The following is a 22997-nucleotide window of genomic DNA, read 5'->3' on the forward strand; positions in this document are numbered from 1 at the left end:
GGTGTCAGGGATGAAACGTGCAAACTCAGCAGAAGACACACATGTTTATCTTTTATGTCTCTGAACATACACTCTGAAACCCTCTGCTCTCAGTGTCCATTTTCCTTATAGCCATTTCTGAGGAGGAGAGTAGCTAAATTCAACCTCCGCTCTGACAGCTGATAAACAATAAAGACAAAAGCCCGCTTGCTGCGCTGCAGTGACTTCTGGTACCTTTGCATTGTGGGAAATGTAGTGTTGGTGAGTGCGGGTGAGGCCTGCGGGCCGGTTCTAATAGTAATTAAAAATTGTCCAGAGGGCCATAAATAATTAATCACGAGCCAGATCTGGACTGCGGGCTTTGACTTTCACATATGTGGACTAAACAATACACAAGGAAAACACTGAATTCACCAATTCTGGAGAACACCTCCTGATTTTCAACTTTTCCCTGTCACATGAAGACAGTCATATGTTCAAGATTATTCCATAACACTTAGTAAATCCAATTTTAGTTCCAGCTTCAAGAATGGGAGAAGTTGCTTCGGAATGTTAAAATACTTTGGCATGAGATTTGCAAAAATTGTGACGAGTAACTTTCAAAATATCAGTTTTATAAAAAATAAAAAAAATCATTCATTTTCACGACCGTTTTCCACTTGTCACTGGGAAATGGAGCCCATCCCGTCTGGCTAAGGGCGTGAGGCCAGTGCACCGCGGAGCCACACAGAGACGCAAAACACAAACGTACACTGATACTTATGATCAATTTGGGACCGGCCAATTGACGTGAAGCGCATAATTTTGGATGTGGGAGAAAGCCGGAGAATCTGGAGAAAAACCCACACAGACACGGGGAGAACATGCAAACTCCACACAGAACAGCGACAGCGCTACCCACTGCGCCACTGTATAATCAACATTTATTGTTGTATTGCTTTGATACAACCAGTTAAAGTGTTAAATGTAAATGATTGTTAAATTAGCTGAGAGAGAATTATAGTGGATCAATTCTGATGGCAGATATACCATTTCATTTACAAAATCTTTTAGAAGTCTTGGTTGGACTTTATACTATAAATATCCTCAAACAGGTTGAGGTGTGAATTTTCTTATTTTATCAATTGAGATAGTCTCCACATGAATCACCAATGAAAATATTTTTAACCCAACTGACATGCGTTTCTGTTACGTTATGGATCCTAATGACACATAATTATCCTGTCATTTATTTTATGTAATTAAAAACTCAATCACTGCTGGACTTCTAACATTCTTAATTTATAAATTCAGTAAAAACTGTGATTCAGTTTTTCTATAGTTGTTTTACATTTATGTTAAATATGTTGTGATGGTGTCTGTCATGTCCCGTGTTGAACCGCCGTGAACAGACATAGTAAGCCTCTTTGCTTTTGTCTAGATCAGACGTTTCAGTAAGAGCCTTTATGGACTTATGAAGAGAGCTATGACTGCAGCCGTTCTCTGCCTGTATGTCTGTTCAGACGGGTTTTACGTGATCTTTAGGTCGTGTTATTTATTCCCTCCCTTGAATTCACACATTAGCGGAACTGTAATGACTGCCGTTTTCCTCTTTCCTCTTCCTCTCTTCTTCTGGTCTCAGCCTTCTTTCCTTCAGCTCATCTTGGTGAGCGAGAAAATTCTGAAAAGTTTTCTAACACTAATTTAAAAATGTGTGACTAAAAGATTTAATTATTCACTTGAGACTTTCTTAACATGTGCTCAGGACTTTAAGAAGATCCCGGTGATACCTATGGATATTAGATTGTATCATCTTCAAACATGATCCAGTCTTCCCTGGAGCTGCAGCCATTCCTTTCCCAAACTTTTGAGAATCAGCTTTATCTGACTGGAATGCTTTCATGTTTGTGTAGTAGAAGTTGGATGGGTAGTTTAGGGAGGTGTGTGTGTTATGACTAAGCCCATCAGCCACCATCTGGACGTGAGCAGGCTCATAATCTGGGCTTACTGCTGTCAGTGCAGTGAATGCGAGCCTGGTCTTATCAGTCCAGTCCTCTGTGAACAAGTTGGAAAGACAGAGATAAATAAAAACATTACAGCAAAAGAACCAAAAGGGACTTGGGTTTGTAATGACCCACATCTCACTGGAATGACCGAAACAAAAGCTGACATTGTTGTAGCAATACCAGTTACAAATCCAGCAATCGGCGATGAAGACCCTCGAACATGCCTCTACCTCACCACCTTAATTGATCTCTTCATTCGGGACCAGACACCCGCCCAGGGCCTTTGGTCTGTCTTGACCATGTTGTGGTTCTGGCCGTCTGGCAGCGGTGCTGAGGAGAAAGACCTGTTTCTGGGCTCCGTACTGCTCTGTTTGGGACGTCTCCTCAAAGAGAAACTGACCTGCCTGGCTGTGGACATGGCCGCCTGTCTCTCCTGCCACAGAGACGTTAAAGGAGAGAAACAATCGGTAACTAGTTAGCTTTAGGTAACAGCCTCCGTTCTTGTGGGAAGCTTTAACCTACACGTCTTCACACTGGAGACAAACTTTCACACAACTCCCACATTCTCCTGCAAGTAGTTGTTAAAAATGTCTTCACTAATGTAAGTTTAATCTGTGCTGGTTTTACAGCCAGACAATTCATATGCCTTTCATTTGCATTTTATTACCATTTTTGCCTTAATCTTCAAGAGCTCATGAATTACATGATGTATTGACAGTATCAGGATCCATGAATTATATGCTACAGTTTTAGCGTGCTCAAAGCATTGCTCCAGGGATGGCATTGAGAGTCGATCCACTGGTCTAAACTGAAATATCTCATAAGAGTAGCAATGAATTCTAATGAAATTTGGTAGATACCCATCATTTCTTGGTTTCCTATTTAATGCCGTTATAAGATTTTAAATTTGAGTTCTTCAGTCTCATGAATAATTTTACTTTTAATGTGCTTAGTGCTTAGTCATTTTACTTTTAATGTGCTTATCAACACACCAAGCAAGGATGGTGAACATGGTGAACAGTCATTCATTTTACAAACGGCTTTTCCATTTTTGTGGGTCACGGGGGTTGCTGGAGCCTATCCTAGGTTGATGCAGGTAGATGCTCTGGAACCTGCTAAATTTACTACTAGCTGTAGACTGTTGTTCGTCTTCTCAATGCTGTCTTTAATTCACCACTTAACATGTCATATTTTTATGGAGGCAGATGGGAGCTGGTCAAAAGGCCACCTTTACTGTGCTCCGTGATGTCTGCAATATGTGCTCTCCTGCAATTAATTGTATTGGTCTGACTAGTGGTTAAGAATTTTTATGGGTGTGTATTTACTCTCAACGGTCACCTTGTGTGTCTAGTAGGTCTATTATCTTTTAGTATCATGCCATATGTGTCAGTTGTAGAGTACGGATTGTTCAGGGTTCTTTGGCTGCTTCTGAATCACCCAGATTGATGACTTTCCAGGTCAGGAAGCAGACAGGGGACACGGCTGCCATTATTTATTCCATGGACCTTTTTATTGTCAAGCCATGTTTAGCATTGGCGGTGAGGGTTTCTCCTGAAGTTTCATGTGGTTCAAGCATCACAGTGAAGTAAGTATTGTATTGTAACATTGTTTTGCTTTTGTACTAATAGTCATGCTGTGGAGTGGATCTGAATAGCTTGGGGGATCCGGTAGAATGGGTGCTTTAATCTGAGGCTGGCTTCATTATTAAAACACTCCTCATCCCAAGCCCTTCGAGACTTAGCGGAATAATATTTGTTTAGAATGAATAATAAAAGGCGTAAATGGTCTTGAGTGGAGCGCGACGGGACCAGCCCTCCCTCTCATCCACTTCTCTCCTCCCCTCTACTGTTTGATTTATGAGCATCTTTTTTTGAAGCTTTGAAAACACAATGGCATTGTGGCGCTATAGACCACTAACACGGCACATGAATCACCGACCTGCCTACGGGTCAGAAGCCTCTGCTCTCTTTCTCTTTCAATTTCTCTTTCTCTTTCTCTTTCTCTTTCTCTTTCTCTTTCTCTTTCTCTTTCTCTTTGTCTCTCTCTCTCTATCTTTCTCTCTCTCTCTCTCTCTCTCTCTCTCTCTCTCTCTCTCTGTCTCCGTTTCATGTGAGAGTTTGGTAAAGCCAACCCCAGAGATATGCCTGAATTCCTTCCCATCCTCTTCATCTTCTCCCTCACCATGTTTGTTTACTTCTGCTAAATAGGGCCATCTCCCTAGTAAAAGGGCTTCTTTGATTTGAACGGCATTTCATCTGCAAAGCAGATCGAGCTCTGAATGACTCAGTTGGAGCTTTAAAAGAGTTGGAGACTGTTTTGTATGCTGAGTATACCAAATGTTGGGAGTTTCATTAAAAACATTTTTGTTTGCCGGTCTTAAGTAGATAGTAATAGCTCGACTAACCTTATATGTTTGGGGTTTTTTTCATTATGGAATATTACCATCTCATGTTAGGTTGATGGCACATGAAAATGCTGTTGCATAATTTTCAATCTGACACAGCTTATATAATCGTCTAATCAGCTGTCAGACAGAAACATCTGTACCTCCTCAATATACTGGAGGCAATAATAAAAAAAAGTCATTGCCACTGAAGCAGTTTGACTGTTTGAGTGTGGCGACCATGTCAGATATTAATGAACTAATCATGCAGAAATGATTCCCTCTATGGCCTGTAATGTTTCATGTGAGTTGTTAGTATCTGCTCAGCTCATTTGGAACCACAATCATGGTGGTACTGAAAAAGATAGCACCAGGTATTTTTACCTAATGGAAAGCCAACAAACTCAGCACTGTAACTCTCCTACAAAGGCATATCGTGCCCCAAAAACATTTAATAAGTCTTGAATGTAGAAGTGCAATAGTGGAACGGTTAAAGAAACCACGAGTAAATCTGAATCTAAATTCAATGCAACAATGAATGTTCAATCCAACAAAACATTCTCCAATACAATCAAGTTTTGCTAGAGTTTGAAAGCAAGCAGTCCATCTGTCAGTCTATGTATTCCCTGTAAAGGTGAGCTGTAAAGTGAGATCCATGTTACTTTTTTTTATTTATCTGGCAAGTTAACATTCCTGCCTGGTTATCCCCACTGGCTTAGAACCTCCCATTTTTGAGTCAGCCATTCCTCTGTGTGTGGAGGTAACAAGCCAGAACAGTCTGCGTTGTACTACAGCTATTGACAGACTGGACACTGATATGGCCCCTGGCCTCTCCATTCAGCGCCATCAAAATCACTCTGAGGTCACATGGAGCTGAAAACAAGGGTAAGAGCCTGGAAGGGGAAGGAGGAATGGAGATATCCAGAGGGAAATAGGATTGATAGCAGGAGCCAAAGTACAGCTGTAGGAAGAGGGAGGAGATGGACAGAGAAAGGAAATAGTTGCCTCCGTATGACTAAACAGCCCTCTACTGATTGATATGCAAATCAAGCCAACAGCGAGCACTTTTCCTCTGCCTACGTTCACAGAATGGCAGGTTGGAGGATCAATGCTTGATCCCCATCAAAGCCACATCCACCAAACAGACATAGGTGGACTTGAGAGGGAGGCTTCTGACCCAAACCTTACAGGGAGATGGATGCTAATGATAGAGTAGGGAAGGAGAAGGACAATGAGCGAGAAAAGATTGACCAACCATCAGTTGAAAATTAGAAGCGGAGGATGCAAGAACATGGATGTCACCAGGACAGTCAAGTTTATCAGTTCTGCCAGGGATATTTCCTCCAGTTCGATCAATTTGCACAACCAGGCAGCGTCTGTGGAGACCAATGCCAATGCCAGACGCAGGCTGCGTAGGAAGGGCTGTTCACTGGCCCGAAGAACCCAGTGGCAGGCCACAGCAACGTGGAGGCTGCTCTACAGACTGCTGTTTATGGTGAACATTTATAGAAGAACACAGTTAATGCTGTATTAGTTGATACAGCTTTTTGAAGAGCCTCACTTAAAGAGAAGGTAGAGAATTCAGCACTCAACTGTGTTTTGAAGCGTCACTACTGATATGACTTTGCCTTAATGTTTTTTGCAATGTCATTGATGTTATTTTTAGCTTGTGATTCATGAAATAAATTCCTGTTGTGGAAGAAGCACATTTTTAATGGTTTCCCACACACCTGCAGCAGGTGGGTAGGTCTGTGATCATTGTGTGTGTGTGTGTGTGTGTGTGTGTGTGTGTGTGTGTGTGTGTGTGCTTCAGAGGGAAACTGAGGAAGACAAAATAATTGGACAAACTCTTACTTGATTTTTGTTTTTACCTCGCGGTCCACGCTTGTTTTTTTCCCCCTAACCTTAAGAGCGTTCTTGGCCAGGAGAGGTAGAAACATGATCCAGCCGTCAGTTATATACCTGAATAGAAATTCACAGCAGCAATGTCTCATCCGCTTTCTACCCTGCATGGCGCTCTTTCTCCTATCTCTGCTGGCTGCTGACCTTAGCTTATAAGTGGTTATTTGGGCTAGCCAACAGGCTGTGTAGGTGGGTTTGTGGTGATACAATGGCAAATCCTGAGTCATGACTGTATGTAGCCCGTACTCACATAGTGAGCTACATTCACACATACAAAGTTGCTCTGCGTAGTCCAAGCTGATGGGCTTTGCTCAAGAAAGGAATAGGGGATTGAACTGACGAATTTCTGCTACAAAATTGCTGATAGGTACAGTATGTCCGAGTGGAAAGAACTGAAATTCAGTAAACCCTCTAATTCCTTTTGAACTCTGTCCTCGCCGTGTTCTCTGAATGTTTCTGCCTTTTGGTGTTGAAGCTGTGCGAGAGGTTAAAGTGTATTTCAATGTGTGTGTCAGAGTGTCCTATCAGGCATCATGCTCCTTTTCTACGCCACTACTCTGTGTCTCCTCTATCATGTCATTTATGTCAGATGAACATGAGCCTACATCCTTTCAGTGTGTGGGTGTGATGAGAATTGATCTGGCACTAGAGTGGTGTTGTGCTATCAGGTGCACACACATCTCTGGAGACATGAGAAGGCCTCATTTTTGCTGTAGGAGTTTGCAGCAGCAGTGAATGGTAGATATGACTGTTATCTGTCTCCATAAGGCTGCTATGGCCTGTACGGCGCTACTGGTTGGATTTTTTGAAGAATCTGTTGAACTATGTCTGAAAGTTTCCTTCTGACGTCTTGCCCCAGTCCAACCATCTGGCTCGATGCGTTTTCCCCACAGCCTGTTTCAGGGAATGAGGTCTGATGGCTGCTGTTGGCCTGAGTCACTTTTGGAGGTGTTGTTTTTCTTTAATAGGAGTACTGTGTCAGCTGCTATCGCGACATGAACGATATCATCAGGTTGGCCATGACTGTATTCTGAGAGTCTACATGATTTAAATCAATGTAGACATATAGATAATCACAACAAATATTTGCATAAAATATTACCTGTCATTACCTCGGACATCAAATTAGATGATTACCTTGCACACACTCAACTGGAGAAAGAAGCTTTTTTAGTGCTGGAAAATTTGAATTAATTGTAGAGAACATTTCAACAAGAAGGCAGTTCAGAGTGCTTTATATACAAAATATAGAGTGCATTAGAAGATCACATCAAGACAACATAAAACAATATAAAAATCATTTTGAGAGGAATTTTAAAAAGATATAAAAAGAAATAAAGACTCGTAACTGGGTGACTCATGTATTGAATCAAAGGTCTTCATCCTTTAATTAAAAGACCTAAGTGCTGTTTACTCCAGATTTGCGGATATTAAAAACTCTACTATTTCTCTGTTATTTTTACGCAGAGAAAGGAATCAGGCCTGCCCCAACAACATGATGGCACTTAATGGTCCATAATGTAACAGCAGATGATGGATGTATTTTGGACCTAAACCATCCTGGGTTTTATAAATCAGTTTTATAATCAGCAGCAATTCAATTCTTTGACAGCCGAGAACCCAGGTGGTCTTGTTTGTGTGTTCTACTTCACCAGCTGAAGTTCAGAGCTGACTTTTAATTGTTCTTATTTGTCTCCAAAAACAATGACTTCAGTTTTATTTTAGACTGAAGAGAATTCTGGCACATCAGATCATTGATTTTCTCAGTGAACTTACTCAGAGGATGGATTTGATCATAGTCCTCTGCTGATGTGGTAAAGACGTATGTCATCTGCATAACTCTGGTAATTCCATAATGGTGTGGCATAGTCTTCTATAATCTGAGCCAGTGGGAGCATATGGATGTGGTTGTGGAAGTTGAATAGAAGAGGCCCTAGAATGGAGCGTCTGGAAACTCAGCTAATTGTTGTTTTCCACTCAGATGTATAATTCCTGTCAAATACGATTCAAATCAGTTGAGTGACTCACCTAGTTTTCTACTTTATTGTGGTCAAATGTGTCAACTGAGACAGAATAAGACTGAAATTTCACTGGATGTAAGTGTATCAAGGCAAAGGGAATGCTGGTTTTTGTGACTCCCTCAGGATGAATTATAACTTTAGGGAATTCCTGGTTTTTAAAAAAGGTATCTATGTATTTACTTACTATTAACACTGTCTGTTACAGCTGTACTTTATGTAGTGCTAGTTAGCTAATGCCATCATGCAAACATGCAAAACTGAAAGTGTGGAATATAATACCCACTAATTAACATGTTACATGTTATCGTCATGGTAACGTTGTGGCTCAAAACAATACTGTGTCTAAGTATGGCTGCTAGATTGTGGTCGTTTTGACCATTAATGAATTGTCATGTTTATCTTCACCTGTGTTTATCTTGGCTCTGTACATCTTTCTATCGACTCCAAAGAGAACATCCCTCCAACAGCACAGAGAGACATCATGTCCCTTCATAATTATCATGTCCAATTCAAAGAGCTCCAGAGCGGTAGCACTGCTGTGGGCGGGTGGTAGATCACTTGACAGAGGCTTAGCACGGACGCACATAGAGGACATGGAGATGTGTTTTCCCCTCCTGTCTTTCTTTCTTTTCTCCCCCTCCATCTCACACATCCTCACACAATCTGCAGTGAATAATTGAAGGGCAGTCCCTGGAGTGGCCATTCTATAATGAGCTGCTGAGTTCCAGGTATTAATGGAGATAGCGATTGTCTTTGGGTTCCCGGGAGTGAGGTTCGGGGGTTATGGGTGGTAGCTCACGCCATTTTCAGGGTGGACTCGAACAGGATTCACACACTGCTAGGGAAATATGTACATATTGATGTTTACTGCGGTAGGATGTAGGTGGTATCGATCCATGTGTGTCGTTGTACAGTGTTTCTCAGTGAGCTGCAGTTAAATACTTGCTCATGCGATCTGCCCACAAACAAACACACAGGGAGGCGGAGATGCTGAGCAGCTGTTTCTCTTGGAGTCCGGACCATCCCACCATGCTGGGTTGCTGTGCATTGATTTGGAAACTTACTATTACTGGCGCTTATCATTACTGTTGATTCTAGTGACTAGGCACAGATTATAATGCCACATCATGTCATTCACTTGAAATAAGGAGGGCTGGTCATTACAAGGCTGTTTTTAGCATATAAATCACATCATAATTGATAGCTTGTGCACTGCTGTCTAGAAACGCTTGCTGCAGTTGATGAAGGGTTGTGCTTGAGTAGCTTGTCAGGTAATAAATTAGGATGGATTCTTTACTGTATTGCCTGACAAGCACACACACATACACACATATGTATGTATGTGTTTGTGCGTGTGTGAATATATATATACAGGGTATATACACAGTATATATATATATATATATATATATATATATATATATATATATATATATATACACTGTATATACACTGTATATATATATATATATGTGTACAGTATAAGTACTGTATATATGTACATATATGTATATATGTATGTGTATATACATGTATGTATATATATACAGTGTATATATATATATGTATATATGTGTGTGTGTATATATATATATATGTGTGTGTGTATGTATGTGTGTATATGTATGTATATATATATATATATATATATATCACATGTGTTGTTGGGATTTTCAATTTCAGTTAAATATCAGACTTCATACCAAAATTATGAAAGGAATAAATAGCGACCTTGTTCTATGGAGCTAACGCTACACTGCTAATGTGGAGAGCTCCAGCTAAACAATAGCCAACTGATGCTAGCCAAGCTTTTGCTGCAACACAACGTGAGACACGGTGATGTCATGTGTGCTAGCGCATATTCCTTCTAGATTACTACCTGAACTGTGATTTCTACAAATGTACACATGGATATAGATCCCACCTATATATTTGAATAACCTCACTTGAAAACCTCACGGTGTCACGAATTAACACCAATCACGCGCCCAACCAGTCACAGCGCATCTGCCAGAAGGAATCACGTGAACAATATGGCGCAAGGCATCGCGCAGCAAGGCATTTTTTGCGGTTACGCCTTTCATTGACACGACAACGCAGATATCAGGGACAAAAAAACTGGCCAAAATGAAGTTTTTTGAAAAAGCCTGGTCTGCGGTGTTGTGTGGACACTGCAACCGAACTTTTTCTATCCGGAGGCGTCTCCCTGCGACGAAAACGGCTGTGACTTCAGTGTGTGTGACCCATGTCCACATGTACACACAGAATGGACGGAGTTAAAACCGGCTATTTTCTACGACAGCTCCACGTCAAAGACCGTTGATAAACATGCTTGACAGTTGGATATTTGTTGGTCTGTTTCTTTCTTTATGAGTCATAAAGTTTATATATTTAATTATTCATTCATTCATTCTCCTTCACCGATGCCAGTTCTGGGTCAGACCGGGATGCGCTGCCTGCTGGTGGGAGAATGCTGCAATGGGTGCGCTTGGTTTATAATACCAATACATTTGTTTTCATACCTTTGGTATGAAGTCTGATAATATTGTTTTATCGTGGAATTTCCATGGGTTCCTGCTAGTAAAATATATAATAATATATAATATGTAATCATCCTCAAGAAGAAACTAGTTCATGAAGAAACTACTTTCATGCATTGCTCTGTGGGGATTTTGGCTCATTCTTCTGCACAAACAAACAATTTAAAACTTGGGTCTCCTCTATGAATTCTGATCTTTAGTTCTTTCCATAGATTTTCTCTTTCTCTTCTGAGGTGATTGGCTAGACCATTCCAGCAGCTTTATTTTCCTTCTCTCAAACCAAGTGACAGTTTCCTTGACTGTGTGTTTTGGATTGTTGTCTTGCTGAAATGTCTACCCTTGTTTCATCATCATTTTCATCCTGGTAGACGACATCAGATTTAGTTCAAAAACGTCTCAGTCTATTTTTCCATTAGAATCATTAATGTGTCACAAAGCTGTGTAACTGTTGTGGCCCTAGAAGAACAATATAAGGAGCTGTATTGCTATCAGCTTAGATATCCGGTTTGTCTTTCAGTCTTTTGATTCAAAGCCAGTTAGCGGAGAATGCAAACTTAAATATCTGTAACACTTCCAGAGATGTCGAAGGGCATCCTCTTGTCAACCAAATGCCTGTTATAATCCGTGATCCAATACAACTTGTTTCTGTCTGCCTCTCCCCCTCCACAGAGTGTAGACACGGTGTGCAATCTGTACCAGTCTTACCAAGAGGGGACGAGATTGGGCGCCGAGGGTTTGATGGGTGACACTAAACGACCTCCTGCCAGGGAGGGAGGGGCTACAACAGGAGAGAGTACTCTTCTGAGACCATTCTCAAAGCATATGAGTGCCACTGAGAGGTTACGCAAGGTCATCCAGGAGCTGGTGGACACTGAGAAGTCCTACGTGAAGGTGAGAACACGAAGCTCTGACTTGTGTCCTAACAGAATAAATGATTGAACATTAGAACTTTAAACTTGTCCTTCTGTTTTGATTTGATATCAAAACACATTTTCTAATCCTTTGGTCCAAATATTCTTCTGTTTATCCAACAATGATAGAAGGATTATAGCATCTTCCGAAACTAACTTGTGATAAAAACAGGAACTAAAAACAATGATATGTTATTGTTCCATGAGGCATGTAAGCCTGTTTTCTTACAGGTAGAACAAGTTCACACATCCAAGCAATTTTCTTCATGTTGAACTGCTTTTATACAATTAGTTCAAGACTGGCAAAAGAAAATCAAATAATATTTTTGATTAAAGGCAAAAGAAGAACTCACGGAGGAGCCCTTCCCCTCACCACACTTCAGGCTCCTCCCTCTCCCCTACTCCTCTGGTCTGATATTATTAATCTTCCTCCCGTCCAATCATATTGTTGCCCTCATGTATTTCGGTACAACCTTTTCCTCCCCAACGCACATTTAACGACCACATTCATGATCTCCTGGACTCGACAACACTTGTCATTGCTAGCACCCCCCCCCCTTGTCTTCCTGTCCTCATTTTTCATCGAGCACCTCTCCTCCTGCACCCCTCTCCTTCCACCTGCAGTTGATTTGTAATTGTGGGAGGAGGTATTGTTCACAGTTACTGAGTGTAGGCCCGCCTATCTGACTCTATGCACCACTACTGACTGCTTTGGGAGGGGGGGGGTTGAGGAAGAGGAGGAAGCTCGTAAATCAACCTAATGAAAATATTCCCACTGATACTGAGACGAGCTACAGCCACATTAGAGCAGTGGGGGGAGAAGGGGGGGTGAGGTGAGGGACTGTGGGAGGAAGACAGTTGGAGGTTATAAAGGGAGAATCAAGGTGTGATCTGATGACAAAACAGATTTTAAAGGCATGTTGAGGGGAAACTGTTCTCATTTTGGCACTGACCTTCACCTGTATGTCTTTTTTTGCTCAGGATCTGGCCTGTTTGTTTGAGATCTACCTGAAACCTCTGCAGAACGAAACCTTTCTCACATTGGACGAGGTAGGTGACGTGTTTTATTCTACTGCATCATGAGCATGATGAGAGTTAGTGTCCAGAGGCTCATTAGGAGGTGTTGAGGCTATATAAGCTGTTGAATTCATCAAGTGATTATTACCCAGAGGTGAATCTGATGAACTCCACTAGCCCATATCTTTCCTTATTACTAATGTGACTGGCTGGAGGACAAATTGCCACCCCCCTATGTTGACCCTCTAGAATCTCTCAGGGACACATAACCAAAGACTAACCAACCGTACCTTCACATTAGTTCAATGCAGGATACTGTCTGTTGATTTCAGTGCACCTCCTTGATCACCAAAGTAAAAGCATGTGTGATTAAATCATTATTGCCTGTGTCAATAGTTAGCTCTGGCTGCAGCATGCTAATGATCGTAGCGCTGCAGCACCAGGTGTGACCTTAAACATGGGATGTCTCTCCAAAGACACACTAGTCAATAGGCCACTGAGCACTGGGCTGTATTAAAAGGCCATTATGGGACAGAGGGATGTGTCTGGTCGCAGAATAAATGAGGATATGTGAGCCCCTGAGCAGCTTTGGATGACTCTGTATGGGCGTTGGAGAACATGTGTTGGTAGAGGTGCGAATGCATGCCGTACCAGCAGCAGGGCCATAGCTTGTCCCGAAGTGCCTTAGTCATAGACAAAGGCTTCAGAGTGGAGGTTTAATGCACTCCAAGGTGCCTCTTTGACTGACAGTTATGAATTACATCTCTTTATGTAGCCTTAATTTCCTTTGCTCTCTCCCTTTTCTCAATCCCTTTTCATACGTTGCCATTTTCATGTTGTACTTTCTCAATTGTAATGTTCCCACCTCTCACTTGTTCACCTCTTTCCACCCCTTCTCGTGCTATACTTGCTCTCCTCAGATGGAGAGTTTGTTTGGTAGCCTCCCAGAGATGTTGGACTTTCAGAGGGTCTTCCTGCAGACCCTGGAGGAGAGGATCGCCTCCTCACCTGACTTCAGCACCCTGGAGACTCCGTCGCAGTTCAAGGTAAGATGCAAGTACACTAACATGTTGCTGGTATTGATTAAATGTCGGATTCTGTGAGTAGACAGAACCAACCAGGAGTTTCTAGATTCTAGTCCGGAGAAAACGGTGAACTTTGACATCTTGAGGTTCATCAATAATGCAGGCAGTGACAGGAGCATCACAGGCTGATTTATAGGCCTGACATGGCGAGGTGTGGGGTCTATTGAAAGAGGCGGTAGTTCACTGGTTTGATTGTGACCTGCTGAAAGCCAGTGCACTCAAGAAGGTTAGGTGAGAGGACAGAGACGACGTTTGAATTGTCTCCCAGGAGAGAGAGGGAGAGGACGGATTTGTGTGGTCACAGCCTCACACATCAGCACTCTTTCATCCCTACTCTTGCTGTTCTCCTTTGTTTTGTGTTTTGTGTTTTTTTGTGGCATCGCTTTCACTCCAACTGTGTGTAACATTCAGGCCCTGCCTTTGTATTTTTCTTCTCACACACTGTTTACAGAAGCTGCTGTTTTCTCTCGGGGGCTCTTTCCTCTACTACGCTGACCACTTCAAGCTCTACAGTGGCTTCTGTGCCAACCACATCAAGGTTCAGAAGGTCCTGGAGAGAGGTACTACACACACACACACACACACACACACACACACACACACACACACACACACACACACACACACACACACACACACACACACACAAGGTCATTAAAAATACATGGCGGCCTAAATAAAGTCTTTCTGTGCAACATTACTGAGAAGTGGTGCAGTAAATCCATCTGTAAAAATGTCTCACTAAATTGAACTTCCTTGCACCCGTATTGCGTCAGATGCCGTTCACTATAGAAGGTTTTTGACCTCTTCTCTTGGAACCCAAATCAATTACATCACAGCATCGTCAGGAGACGCATTCATAATACCGGTTTCACGAACAAATGAAACCGGTATTTTCAAATGGTCTTAAAACAAATACATTAATTTATATGTAGACTTTGGATAACCTTGTCCAGCAACAGTAGATATGTGACCCTAACAACCTGAGACCCGAATTTAAATTTGATTTATGTTGGCTAAGATGCCAGTCTTACGGTTTGGGAATGCTGCCCAGCGCTGAGAAGAAATGTAAGGAGATTGGCCTGCTTGCAGACGCAGCGATGGGAGGGGTGATTGTGCGTCTTAAATCTGGCCCATTACTAATATTGCCTGAGAAGTTCCTCGAAGTAAGCAGGGCGATGGATATTTAATAGGATTAGGGGGGGAAAAAACTCAGATGGCTGTGATGGGTCAGAAATACCTAGAGGAGAATACGATACGGTGCGCATGGTTACAAAGCAACACTGGAGGATTAATGTGGTCAAACACCACTGAATGTCCTCTTCAGATGGATCTTGGCATCATGATGATTCCTAAGTACTTCATTATGCAAGTGAAGGGAAGAGATGCCAAATTCAAAGGGCTCACACACATTGTTTAAACACAGCTTTAAATGGTGGGGTGTAAACTCTTTAAAAAAATGTGGGCAAAAACACCTGTACATGACGGCTGTTAGCCGATCTATCACTCACCAGACAGTTAACTCTCTCTGGTTACAACCAGCTAATCCAAGGACACAAAGAAGACATCTGTGGGAATCCCTCAACCCTTTAAGTAATTATATGCCCGTCTCTCCCACTCTCATTACCAACCCCCCCTCGTCATGCCAGCAGCCTCGAGTTGCCTTCGTTTCTCTGTTTATTTGTCGACTCATTAATCGCCTGCCAATTACTGTAGAAGGTGTCGATGCCGCTGCCATTCGGTGGCTGGGAGTGTTATAATTAATACTTTAATGGCTCGCTCAGTATGTGACATGGAAGCATACAGCTCAAGGAAAATGTCATCACCTTTACAGAAGACTAATTCTGTATTATACATGTCATTTCTCACTGTGCCTTTGGCTTCAGTGTAAATGGAGGATTCCCAGTGTGATCTCGTTCATCACTCTTCTCGGTATTTAATTGCCTCATTGCAGTTCTTTAATTTAGTGAAAACACTTTAGTTTACTGATAGAAGTTAGTATATTGAAAGCATGCTTGCAACAGTCATGGTAGTTTGAGGAGAAGCCTACACCACCCCCTGCTGGAACCAGCTAATTGCTCAATGGTTCTGCACTGGACTGCAGTGTCAGATCAGAGTTTATCTGATGATATATGCATGAAACTATAGTCTGGAGGGAAAACAGCAAAAAGCAGAGAAAGAAAATGTTTTTAAAGTTATTCTGTTTTTAAGCCAAGACAGATCAGACCTTCAAGGAATTCCTCGACACGAGGAACCCCACCAAGCAGCACTCCTCCACCTTAGAGTCCTATCTGATCAAACCAGTGCAGAGGGTCCTCAAGTATCCCCTGCTGCTCCGGGAGCTCGTCTCCCTCACCGACAGCGACAGCGAGGAGCACTACCACCTCACCGGTACGCCTGAAGACACGCATGCACGCTCTCACACCTGGGCAGGAGGTTCTAAAAATATGCAGACAATGTTCACACCTCGTGTTGTCATGCATGGGTGTGAGGTGTATGAACAGGCATCTGTTATGTAAAGCAGCCGCGGCTACAGACGGCAGCTGATCCCTGCTAATGCCTCCTCCTGTTCTCATCCCTACAGAGGCTCTGAGAGCCATGGAGAAGGTGGCCAGCCACATCAACGAGATGCAGAAGATATACGAGGAATATGGCTCTGTGTTTGATCAGCTAGTCGCTGAGCAGACGGGCCATGATAAAGAGGTAGGCCCATGTTTGAGAATCAAGTTTCTAATCATCACACAAATACCAACAGATGAGTTTTACCTGCTGTAAATATACAATTACCAAATGGATACTACAGTTTAGAGTACTTTGATCCAGTTACCCACCAGTACATCATAGTGAAGCTGTTGTTTTCATGCTGTCTCTGTGCATCACCTCAAGGGGTTGAATACATTTAGAAATTGATGGAGTATTTAGTTTGTCATCATTGCATAAATATTCAAAGTGAATGCCAAAGTAGGCCGTCTTGGGTACTGTGTGTGTTTAACAGTTAAAAACCAGATTAGAGTTTGCTTAAAAGTCACTTCATCCCATCTCATTCAAAAACGCAGGAAGTCAGCCTGTATCGTCAATCGTTTGTTAATGTCTGGCCTAAACGCTCTCTTGTGTCTCACAGGTCACAGAGATCTCTATGGGGGAGTTTCTCATGCATTCCGCTGTGGTCTGGCTCAACCCCCATCCATCTCTGGGCCGCATGAGGAAAGACCCAGAAATGACCGTGTTTGGTGAGTCTGCCCACATTGCTGTTGCATTCTGGGAAATTGAGTGTCTCTACCAACATCCCCCGCACCTGCAAAACTTCAACAATATTCCTTATCTATCAAAGTCCACGTAATCTTTTCCCCAAAGGAGTTGTGCACATCCGATCCAATGGCAGACAATGTTATGTATGGTATCCATTTTTTGTCATCAATGGATGGTTGCACGTAAAAGTTTAATCAGTACAAACCTGGAGTGTTGGGTTTACTGCCACAGAGAACTGTATCTGCAGCAGCACTGTTTCAATATCCGTTGCTGTAGCATCCTTTAAGGCTTCAAGCTGGCATCTAAAATGGTTTTGTGGGCTGCTTCCCTTCAGTCGGCTTTCCCCAAGAGGCACCCGCAGTCAAAACTAAGATGCTGATGTTTTCTCTCTCACTAGTGTTCAAGAAAGCAGTGATATTGGTCTACAGGGAAAATAACAAGCTGAAGAAGAAGATGGTAAGTATTGTGTCTGTCGCTCTCATTTACTCGTACATGTCACAAATTCTATGTTTGGTGTGAAACGTAGGATTTTTCTCTTCTCCCTATGTGGCGACTAGACCAACCCGCGATCAGTGCTTTCTCACGGTGATTTGGACCCCTTTAAGTTCCGCTGGCTCATCCCGCTCTCCGCGCTGCAGGTCAGATTGGGAAATACTGCAGGTAAGAGGGCAGCATGCCGCCACATTAGCCTCACTAAATCACTCACAAAGTACATCCACTAAATCTTTTTGTTCTCTCTCTCCCTTCATATTCCCCACACACTCTACCCAAGCTCATTCTCCTCACCCACACACACACGCACACGCGCACACGCACACACACACACACACACACACACACACACACACACACATTTCTGTTCAGCTCCTAACCCTCCGTCCCTCTTTAAACTATAAAACATATTTGGACTGAGAGATTAAAAGCCTCTCCTTTATTTCCTCACTCTCCCAGGGTCGGGCACGGAAAGCAGCTGCATCTGGGAGCTCATTCACTCCAGGTCTGAAGTGGAGGGCAGACCAGAGACCGTCTTCCAGCTGTGCAGCAGGTTAGAGGTTAAATGTTTAGGTAGAATGATGAGTGATGATTATGAATGCATTCATTCATGCACGCATTTGTTTCCTGTAGATTCAGTCTTCTGTTGGGTCTTCTAGCCACCTTTTCAAATGATTCCTGGAATGATTTATCAATCAACTTTTATTATATTACACTTAATCACATCTGAAGATATTTCAGAGCGCTTAACAGAAAAACCCCCCTCATTGAGGAAGAACTCCAGGCAGGACCCAACAATATAAAAAAGGTTGATAAACACAAAAAATTGATGTTTCAATTTTACATTTGATCATGAAACATTTTTTCCAGAGAGTTTTTTTTTTTTCACATTATAGAGCTAGATGCATCGTTTTAGAACTTTAGTTTTTTTTAACACAAGTAAATGATGTGAAAAAAAATCACTGTTTGCTGTTTTATTTATTACTTTTGCTGTAATTTTTCAAACTAAACATTCTTAATAGGGAGAGTGGTGAAAGTAAAGCCTGTGACCAAATTGTTCATTCTCATTACACGCTGTGAAATTGGGATCACGCCTAATGAATTAAATCACCCATTCCACCGGGGACTCGTCAGGAACCCTCTCAACAATTCCCTTAATCTATATTTAGCCTCGGATATCACGTAGAACATACCCAGTGCTCATGTTGCTATGGTGCCTCTGCTCTGCCCTCCTCAGTATGCTGGAGAGCAAGGTCAGCATCATCAAGGTGATCCGCTCCATCCTCAGGGAGAACGTGAGGAGGAACGTGAGGAGCGAGGGAACATTAGAGGGAGGCTGTAAGGAGCGCCTGGCCCCCCTGCGTGGCACCCTGCCCTCCTCCACCAGGCTGGGTGAGTGGTCACAAGCTTTCTTATGACAAACATTCCCATTCATTTTGGAGGCCATGTTTCTGTCAAATGACATTTATCTACAACTCAACATTTGTTTCCAGAGCCGCTTCCTGGAAAAGTTTTCTCTAAGGCATATATTTAGCTTTTAAGATCCTTTGGCTTTAAAAATAATCAAGTGGAACAGTTAAACATGCATGCGCTTTAGAGATGATTGTATCTTACTTTTTAGGTCACTATGTGCTTGAGGGGCTTGTGGTGCAAGTGTTGGGCTCAGATAAGAGGGGCATTTCTGACTCCCATCTCCAAATTTGTTACCAGGCTCCTCCAAAGCGTCCTGGTTGTGTAAGCAGCCACCTGGAGATCTCTCCACTCAGGCTGCCAATCCCAAGCTGGGGCCGGACTCAGATGAGGGAAGCCTGAGCAGCGGAACCTACAGTTTATCAGGGGCTCCTCCGCATCGCACCTCCTCCGACTCTGTCCTCCCTGTTCAGCAAAACTGGCCTCAGATGCCTGGATCAAACTCGCAACCCCCAACCACCTCTGTGAAAGAGTCGGATATTTTAAGCGATGAGGACGATGGCTTTAGCGAGGGGGGGGTAAGAAGGGACAGTGGAGACAGCGACTCCCCAACTAGCACCATTGAGGCTCAGTTCCGCCAGCTTCAGCTCTCAGACGATGCCGTACCAGCATGTGGGCTGGCGCCCTGTGTTCAACCCGAGCGAATGGGGGACACCCCAGAGACCCAACCCAAACTGATGCGAGGACACTTTAATGCTGGTAAGGAGAAACCCGGCAGCTTCAGGAGCCAGGATGTTCTTTTGAACATGAAGGCGCACAGCAGGTCACTGGACAGTCAGACGGATCCAACACTGCCCTCAGTCATGATGGGCCTCAACACGCTGCTGGAGAGAGAGTTCAGCGTCCAGAGTCTGACGTCTGTAGTGAATGAAGACTGTTTCTACGATCCTGCTGAGATCTGCACCACAGACTCGGGAGATACCACCTCCTCATAGGGGCGCGGGGTAGGGGGCCACAGATTAATTCACAAAGGTCAGAGGTGCTCGCCAATGCCCCTGCTGCAACAGGAAGTCCCTGTAGCTAACTGTGCTGCACCAAAGGTGGCTGTGAAGCTGCTCCTTTAATCGTAAGATTATTTAGTCGGCCACACACCTGCCTGATAACAAGTAAGCATGAAAGATCTGGCGGTCAGGCTTTGTAAAGACAACCAAATACTGTAGGTCACTGCTTATCATGAATTACATTATTGAAAATGAGGCCATCATGAGATCCACCCAAAGACACACAGTGGTCAGAAAAAACATCTATTCTACATAATCAGGAAGTACAGGTACTTCCTTAAGAACGCCTTTTTGCTGTATTTTGTGCACTAAAGTAAACTGTTTGCCTATATATTTGAAATATTTTTTTTATGTGTACAGATTTTATTTGTGATTATGGCTGTTTTTATTTATTATGAGGTTGGAATTTTGTGTATCTTTGCAAAGTAACATTTTGATGAAGGCTTGACATGTCAGCTAAAGATTTGATCCATGAGGAAAAAAAGATGCAGTACAGTTTTGTTTTAAACGTAGCCTACTGGAGTGTGGTTGTCTTTTGCTGAAAATTGTAATTTCTAGCGTATGCAGTAGAATGTGCTCCACTGAATACTTCAAACTGAGGTGAAGTTGAAGCCCCGATGTTCCTCTGTGTCCTGTGTAGATAAACGTGTACCATTAGACACTGTACAGGTAAGCAAGGCAGGAGTTTATAATAAATGAAGCTTTTATTTTTGTAAAACATGTTTGCTTTTGCATAAAGTACTGATGGAGGTTCAGTTAAAGGCAAACTGTCACTACTACATTCTTTACCGTCTCAGCTCGACCTTACCATGCCTTTAATGCTAGTATACCAATGAATGTGAATGCCTCATTCTTATGGAATAGTTTTCTAAATAAAAGTTTTATTTGTGAATGATGCCTGGAGAATAATGCTTTCATCTTTCAGCTGAGCTGTCAGTTCAGTTTTACGTATCCTCTCTCAGCCATTGCCGGGTGAAGCGGTTCTATGAAGCGAGTGTCTTCTCTGGGGCTCGGTCCCTCGGCTAGCCTTGCATCCGGTCCTTAGATTAGCTGTCAGACACAGACGTCTATATCCTGGCATTTGAAGAAAAGATATACTCTCAATAGGGTTCAGAATTTTTTGACAGAAGTGGGACACAGGTACAGCGAGGAAGGATGCTGAGAGGGTTTTATTGTGGTAATGTGTGAGACTAATCAAGTTATGTCTGAAGATTTACAACTCGCTGAGCACGTTAAAATGTCTGCAAGAATGATTAATTTGTTTTTCTGTTCCTTATCATTTTTCCAAATTAAAGCCAGTGGACTGAAAAAAACACGTAAATTGTCCGTTAAACTATGCTTTGGTAATTTGATTTTAACAACTCAGCCCTGTCTGCAGGGCTGGATGGTTTCAAACTTACTTTAGACATGCTGACATTTTGGTGCAACCCAAACAAAAGTGAATGGAAAATTACAGCGCTAAAAGCAAGCCTGGGTAACAATGGAGAACTGCAGTCATGAGTGACAATATGTGACAGTGTTTCAAGCGAGCAGCTACAGTTGGAAGCATAATTATTCCGTCCTTGTTGCGCATTAGGTTTATTGGCATAGTATCAGTTGTAACAACCAAATCAATTAAGAATGCTTTAAATAGATGAGTTAAGTGCTTTTAGCAAACAGAATTTTTAAAAAAAAAAGCTTCTTGTACTGATGACTGATTATGAAATGATTCAGTCCCTGATTGGTCAGTGCCTCTATCTAGTTCTTTGCAGAGACCATTTATCTTCTGTGACCTGTTGCAAATGTGATGCATAGCCAGACACACACTTCTGGAAGCTGTCCTGAGGAATCTCCCAAAGGTCTCCACTTCCACAATATTCTTCCCAAAGAATCCAGGATGGGTGACTGTGAGGACTGCTCTAGGAAGATTCAGGGCTTCTTCTGAAAATAAGTCTTGGTGGATGTTTAGGATCATTATTAGACAGGAATGTCCAATCACACATAATCTTCATCTTCCTCACGGACCACAACGCATTTTCCTGTATGATTTCCTAATTCATCTGGTCCTTTACACACTGCAGGGTTCCAGTGCTTAAGGAAATAAAGCGCCCCCAGAGAATCTCCGATCCATTGCCATGCTTCAGTGTAGCATCGCCTTCCTCATTCCTCCTCCAGACACACCAACGACTAATAGCTTTGTTCCATTGCACTGAAGAAAAGCATCCTAAAACGTTTCTTAGTTCTGAAGCTGACTTTGCTTCTGCTTTTGGGCCGGAAGTTATGAACACCTGAATTCAAGCGAGGATCCCTAATGCAAATTGGACCTTAAAAGAAAAAAACAAACGGACTCATCTGGAGTGTAGTCTATTAACAGTTTGAAATTTATTCCAAGGGGGACTATACTTTTTGAGACTGCAGTTTTTGTTATAGCCTTTTATTTTGAATGTAAAAATAAAACTTAAAATTTGTTATATTGAGCTGTAAACAGATTTTTTTCCCAATAAACTGAGTTTTTTTTCAAATGTTTTATTTTAGCATGAAATATTTTCAACATGTCATTTATGAGTGTCAACAGAATCAATATCAGATAAACTGCAGTATCCAACGACTGCTAACAACCAAAGAAACAAAAAACCTGTCAATTGTAAACTCGTTCTCAGGTTATGATTTCTGAAAAAATAGGGAGGGTATATACCAATCTCCCGTCACTTGTTTTTAATTAGAGTCATGGACATTTTAATTCCATGAAAAATTACCTTAAATGAATCTGTCATGATGGTGACTGAGTAGCAGCAACCCTGTTCCATCAGGCAGCAGATTGAAATGCTGGTTCTGGTTCTGCTGCGATCAATCAATGACAGACTGATGAGGTGGTACGGTGGCTTAGAAACATCTTTCTCAGGATTTATTCTGACGCATGTTTATCCCTGATTTATTTACAAGGATTTACAGCGCATTTAAAAAACCTTCAAATTTCTTTGGT

The 22997-nt window shown here is 42.3% G+C and overlaps 1 protein-coding gene across 5 annotated transcripts in view; it reads left to right on the top strand.

The window, feature by feature from the left end:
- Positions 1–22540, top strand: part of LOC137611254 (rho guanine nucleotide exchange factor TIAM2-like) — a 93071-nt gene extending 70531 nt beyond the window's left edge. For all 5 annotated transcript variants that reach the window (XM_068339352.1, XM_068339349.1, XM_068339353.1 and 2 more), the window contains exons 16-27: positions 11480–11701; positions 12703–12771; positions 13659–13784; positions 14275–14383; positions 16035–16214; positions 16408–16526; positions 16945–17053; positions 17470–17528; positions 17630–17732; positions 18024–18117; positions 18802–18956; positions 19275–22540. In XM_068339352.1, coding sequence (XP_068195453.1) covers positions 11480–11701; positions 12703–12771; positions 13659–13784; positions 14275–14383; positions 16035–16214; positions 16408–16526; positions 16945–17053; positions 17470–17528; positions 17630–17732; positions 18024–18117; positions 18802–18956; positions 19275–19969 — 2040 coding nt within the window. In that variant the 3' untranslated portion in view covers positions 19970–22540. The remainder of the gene's footprint in view (positions 1–11479; positions 11702–12702; positions 12772–13658; positions 13785–14274; positions 14384–16034; positions 16215–16407; positions 16527–16944; positions 17054–17469; positions 17529–17629; positions 17733–18023; positions 18118–18801; positions 18957–19274) is intronic.
- Positions 22541–22997: the final 457 nt, after the last annotated feature.

This window comes from Antennarius striatus, chromosome 17 (genome assembly GCF_040054535.1).
Source record: "Antennarius striatus isolate MH-2024 chromosome 17, ASM4005453v1, whole genome shotgun sequence".
In the NCBI taxonomy this organism is placed as follows: domain Eukaryota; kingdom Metazoa; phylum Chordata; class Actinopteri; order Lophiiformes; family Antennariidae; genus Antennarius; species Antennarius striatus.